The sequence below is a fragment of the Gracilinanus agilis genome, chromosome 5 (genome assembly GCF_016433145.1).
Source record: "Gracilinanus agilis isolate LMUSP501 chromosome 5, AgileGrace, whole genome shotgun sequence".
Classification (NCBI taxonomy): Eukaryota; Metazoa; Chordata; class Mammalia; order Didelphimorphia; family Didelphidae; genus Gracilinanus; species Gracilinanus agilis.
In genome coordinates this window covers 72636929-72642928 of record NC_058134.1, presented here as the reverse complement: position 1 = coordinate 72642928, position 6000 = coordinate 72636929, and the positions used below count along the sequence as shown (strand labels likewise).

At 39.5% G+C, this 6000-nt stretch overlaps 1 protein-coding gene across 2 annotated transcripts in view; it reads right to left on the bottom strand.

The window, feature by feature from the left end:
• Window positions 1-1026: 1026 nt before the first annotated feature.
• The window catches only part of ZEB1 (zinc finger E-box binding homeobox 1), a 136523-nt gene continuing 131549 nt past the window's right edge, over window positions 1027-6000 (bottom strand). For both annotated transcript variants that reach the window (XM_044679959.1, XM_044679958.1), the window contains 2 exons: window positions 5266-5446; window positions 1027-3562 (listed from right to left, as the gene is read on the bottom strand). In XM_044679959.1, coding sequence (XP_044535894.1) covers window positions 2955-3562; window positions 5266-5446 — 789 coding nt within the window. In that variant the 3' untranslated portion in view covers window positions 1027-2954. The remainder of the gene's footprint in view (window positions 3563-5265; window positions 5447-6000) is intronic.

Sequence of the window (6000 nt, the reverse complement as noted above, 5' to 3'; positions counted from 1 at the left end):
TAAACATGGACCAGGGATCATTTCTGACTGTCAATCTATTTTGGGTCCAAAATGGCTTCAGATGGAGGTTTTATAAATTTAAACTTTCAGACCAATTGACCTAAGCATGATACTTTAAATAGTGCAATTCGCTGTCGTTGTTGTTGTTGAGGGAGGGAATGATTTGAGCTTTGCTCACAGGTTTATAAAAATGTTCCTATCTATTTAAAAACAAAACCAAACCATGAAGCACCCCAACTTTGGCCTAAGGCAAATGGGGACTTGAAGGGCAGTAAAATCTTTGCCTTACTGGCATTTTCTAATATCGCATGCTGGTCTTCCATCAGAGCTGGTGTGGGAAAAGAGTGACATGGGTTGGGGGGAACCTTAATCCCCAAATCTCCACCAATGCTTAAAACTTCCCCAATTAGAAATTGATTTCTCTTTATCACTACGTTTATGTTTTATTGTTCATTATCCTATATATCATAAATTATCATTTATCTTTAGGTTTTACTTATTCGTTTCCTAAACTCACAAGATGATTGAGTTTTCCTTAGTTTTTGAGAGGAATGGAAAAGCTACCAGGGGTCAGATCTGCAACCCTCTCAGTCTTTCTGTGCTCCAAACTATTTGGTGAAAGGAATTATCAAATGGATGCCCAAGCACTTCCTCTCACAGATTTCTTCTCTTCTTTCCTCTTCCCTGTAATGCACTCACCCATGAAAAGAATCCCCCAAAGCCAAAAAACCAAAAACCCAGAAAAGAGAGCAGAATTCTTCAGTTTCTATTTGATGTGTCGAGTCCAGTGAGACTGGCGAATGTGTAAGAGCCCTCCCAGGGGGCAGATGTGGCCGCTCTTCTTCCTCGAAGCTGTCAGACCTGCTTCCACAAGGTGCTCACATCTCTTTCTCTGAATACTCAGCCCGAACGGTTTGTTTTTCAGACTGGGCTCCGGGCGAGAGACTCCAGAGAGGCAGAGGAACATTACCTTGCTGAACTTCCCCCAAACCAAACTTGATTAACGATGAAAAGAATGAGAGTAAGTCAGGCTTGTTGACGCATTTTATTGTGAGATGGGGGAGTCTGGTAAAAAACTAGAAAATGACCATGGTGTAACAAGGAACTTAAAAATGAAGGTTCAGATTTGTAACTTACATACATGAATACAGGAACAAATTGGCACAGAACTGTTAGACATTGTTCCCAATGCTGTTTCTAGAAGGTTATCCTAGTTTGGCTTTCTAAGGAAATGAGAGCTTTATGGTCAGGCTAATCCCTTAATAAAACTGCAGGGCATCATGCGATTAGTCACACGGTGAATTTCAAAATTTAAGAGATTTATATTAAAAACTGGGTAAAGGTAAAATGACTTGATTGTAATTGTAAAACTAATACATTCCCATTTTAATCTTCTGTTCTACAGTCCAAGGCAAGTATAAATGTTAACATAACACTGTTAAATCAAATCTCAATGCAAGAGAACCAATTGCATCTCTACTTTAAATCTTATCAACTTTCCAAATTTTCATACTAAAATATATTATTGTATTAATACAAACTACAGTATTATACACTACACTGTGTAATAAATAAAGAAATATAAAAATAAGACACATAAATATAAAAGTTTTCTAAAACTAAAAAGGTACATATGTCAGTAAGAAGGGTATTAATACTGCGAGGTTTGAAGACATACAGTACAAAAATGTTGCACAGATCTATAAACTAAAAGAAATAAAAATAATACTGATAGGTACAAATCAGCTAACTTTGTTAATAAATGGGGTCCATAATAACTAACATTTGGAAACAGTTATGAGCCAAATAATGATGTCTGTGTCTGAAATTAAAACCAATGGATAGAGCAGATTAGAAATTTTCCCTTGTCATTGCTGAAGAGAAATTCTGAAAGTCAGTTAACCCAAAATGAATACTGAGGAATTAAAGGATGAAATGTTCCAGGGTTTTTGTTTCTCTAATGACAGAGTTGGTATTCTTAAGTTTCATTTGAGAATTTTGATACAGATCAACAAATGCTAGTTATTGTAGGCCACACATTGACCCAAGGCTGGCGAGAGCCTTGAAAATACTGATAAATGGCACTTACAGCACACACAGGTCTTGCTTAAGGCCAAAGGAGATACAAAGCTTCATATCATATCCTTCATATTTGTTACTACATACTCAAACACAATTACAAACACTGATTTTTTTGACGACTTTGCTGTCCTTACCAGTATTAACACTGTTAGTCCCTGCAATCAGAACTCAACGACAATCTTTTTCAACTACATTTTAAACCACATGAGTAAGAAACTTCCGTTCTTCTATGGGCTGCTCTCTGAAGGCTAACACCACACTTGAAATGATAAAATGCTTGACTACAGCATCTAAATGTTAGACATTAACTACCTCTGAGACGGAAGTGCCAGAAGGCAGTCAGCACGGTTTGGAACTGCATCGTACTTCTGGGTAGGGAATTTTGTAGTGCAGAAGTTCTCACATTTTAAAAAACATAATAAAATACTGAAGTGGATTTAGCAAATGTTTTACCAATAAAAAATTATATAAATCTCTCCCAATTGTACAGCTCAAAAATTAACCAACAAAAGAATGAAAATTAATACTGATAAAAGAAAATGATGCCAGATGCTTGTCTAATAAATCAGGTTTCCTTCAACCTGTTGAATCTTTGCTTTCAGAGTCACTATATTTATTTTTCTAATCTGCTTCATGTTACAAACTTGTTCCTAACTTTGAAAATTGCGTGAAAAATTACTAGGTTTGAGGTTCAGGCACACCTGGATATTTTTTTTGTGGGTTTTTGTATTTTTTTTTAACTTTTTTTTTTTTTACACAGTAGTGAAGAGGAATCATGGTATGCAAGCTACCATGTTTCCATGAAAAGCATGTATAGTATAGAACAAACTTCATTATCAATGAGAATTTATCTTCCTTCTAGGAAAAACCAATCAGGCTTCATTTGTTTTCTCTTTTGATCCTTGTTCGCCATTCTCTGTGATTTCTTGTTCTACACTGCGAGCTTGATTGACGGCCTCTTCATCCTTCCTGGGACCCTCAGCATCTGCTGCTTCTCCCTCGCCCTCTTCCTCCTCCTCCTCCTCCTCCTCCTCCTCTTCCTCTCCTTCCTCCTCTTCTTCCTCCCCGTCCTCCTCCTCTTGGGGTTTTCCACATCCTTTTTCTTCCTGAAGTTCTTCCACCTCCTTTTCCTCCTCCTCATCTTCCTCTTTTTCGCTCTCTTCATCCTCTTCCCTGGTTAAACTCTCTCTCTCATCCGAGTCGATCTGGGAGGGAGATGCCCTGGTCCTGGCCCGCTCGTGAGCCAGGGCTTCGGGGCCTGCCTCTTCCTGCTCGGGGCCATCGCGCTCCTCAGCTTCTCTCTTGCAGTAAGAGTAGCGGTGATTCATGTGTTGTGAATAAGACCCCGAGTGTGAGAAACGTTTTCCACATTTGTCACATTGATAAGGCTTTTCTCCAGAATGTAGACGCATGTGCTCGATTAAATGATGTTTGTGTTTAAATGCCTTTTTGCAGATTCCGCACTCATGAGGTCGTTTACCTGCAATGTTTAAGAGGAGACCTTTGAAATAAAACAACAATTTTGTTATTTTCTAATTATACTTTTGTAACACTTCAGAATGTGGAGGAAGGACATTACCGGACGTGATCTGAGAGAAGAGCTTTAAGGGCTTCCTAGTTTCATCTTTTAGACATTTCCTAGGTGATACTTTCACCCAGGTTTTATTAAAAATAATGTGGGGTTCAAGTAACATTTAGTACACATTAATGGGAAAGTAAGCAGCTTTTCTGCTCTCTCTCTCTCTCTCTACACACACACACACACACACACACACACACACACACACACACACACATATCCATTACNCACACACACACACACACACACACACACACACACACACACACACACACTTATCCATTGCCCAGCTTTTCAGCTGAGAATATCACTGAAATGCCACCAAGATGAACATCTGGGGAGAGATGGCCATTTTGAAAGCCAACTAGCAAAACTGTACAGAATACAGAAAGAAAAAAGCTAGATGAGACGTTCCACTGAATGTATGCACAGAGGCTGGGGAAGGTTAGAAAAGGATTGTCCAGATATTTAAGGAAGCAGATATGGGCCTGATCATGATAGTCATCACTTCTTTCTAGTAATGTCAAATAGTTTAACTTTAAAAATTTTAGGCAGTCCTTAAAAAAAATTTGTAGGGACCTTGCTCTTATTTGTCTGTACCTCGAGACATCAAATTCCTTTTCTCAAAGACAATTTGGTGTTGACTAAATATTTAAGTTTTTGTTCTCAGAGGGAGGGGAACCTAACTTTTCTCATTTTGGAGGGTAAGAGATTACAAAGGAAATGATAAGGGAGTCCCCTATGCTGAGGATTTTCTCTTCTGCCATGTACTTATTACCTTTATATTGCAAGGACCAGCATGTTTGTGCTTATCGGGTATTTTGGAAAAGAAAGGAAGCATCCCTTTTCTCTAAAGACAAAATAACACATCTATATTCTGCTGAAAGTCATTAAGTAGGTATGCAAAAAAAAAAAAGCTTTTTTTGTGGGATTAGACTCTTTTAGTCATCTGGTAAAGGCTATGGACTTATAATCATAATTGAAGGCAATGCTGTATTTCAGGCAGAGGCTAGTAAAAAGAGGGATGTGATTTTTTTTCCTATCCAAGTTCACAGACCCTTTGAAATACATCCATGTACTTCGGGGGGGGGCTCTCAGTTCTCTCCCCACTTTTGATCTATTAGACAACTGGCTCCACAGAAATACTGTTAAAAATGGGCAGCTGTTGAATGGCATTACAGCCAATAAATGTCCTTTGGCAACTTTATCCAAAGGCCCAAGGAGTGGGAGTGTGGAGGAAGCCTGGGAGACACAGGGATGAGCCTCTGGCCCGAGGCTCCCCGGGGGCCAGCGGGGCACAGACAGCATCTTCCTCTGACAAAGTCCACAGGAACGTGGCCAGGAGACCAAAGGACCAAGGGTTGGGATGGCTCATGGGAGGGAGAAGCAAATACCTATCCTCTCAATTATTTCTGGAATAGATTCTGTTCCTAAAGGAATTGATATAGAACAGATGGTCAGAACAGGGAGACAGAATAAGATCAAAGTGGTGGAGGGTGGTAGGGAGCAGAAGGGTTTGTTTTGTTTTTACAATCTAGCATCTTCACAGCACAATGAATCAGAGATCTTTTTCAGATCAGCATGGTGTGGAATCACCAACATACCTGTATGTTCATATTTATGTCTTAATAGGGAACTGCTTTTCTGGAATATCTTATCACACAAATCACAGGCATACATTCCATTTTCTGTCTTCCGCATTTTCTTTTTGGGTGGGGTAGAATCAGAATCATTCTGATCCTCTACATTTGATACTCCTTCTGAGCTAGTGTCTTGCCTTTCATCCTAGAGGGAAAAAGACACATTTTGGAAAAAACAACATAAAGCTATGGATGCAATAGGGATTTTTCTAAAATGATAGCAACAGGGAAAAAGACTAAAACCAGAAAGAACAACATGAGTACACAGAGAATAGTTATGAAAGCTTTGATTTGTATTTTAAATGAACTGGCATAAAAGCTATTAACTCCAAACTCTTAAAAACCACACTCCTCGGGGCAGCTGGGTAGCTCAGTGGATTGAGAGCCAGGCCTAGAGACGGGAGGTCCTAGGTTCAAATCTGGCCTCAGACACTTCCCAGCTGTGTGACCCTGGGCAAGTCACTTGACCCCCATTGCCTACCCTTACCACTCTTCTGCCTTGGAGCCAATACACAGTATTGACTCCAAGACGGAAGGTAAGGGTTTAAAAAAAAAAAAAACACACTCCTCTTGCACCCCCAATCCTGACCCACAAACCAGTAAATACATTGTTCACAGTCCCATCCCAGGCATTCCTAGGAAGGTTCTTGGGACCAAGAGAGATCCAGAATTGATAACTGTTTAGGCTTGAGGGCAATG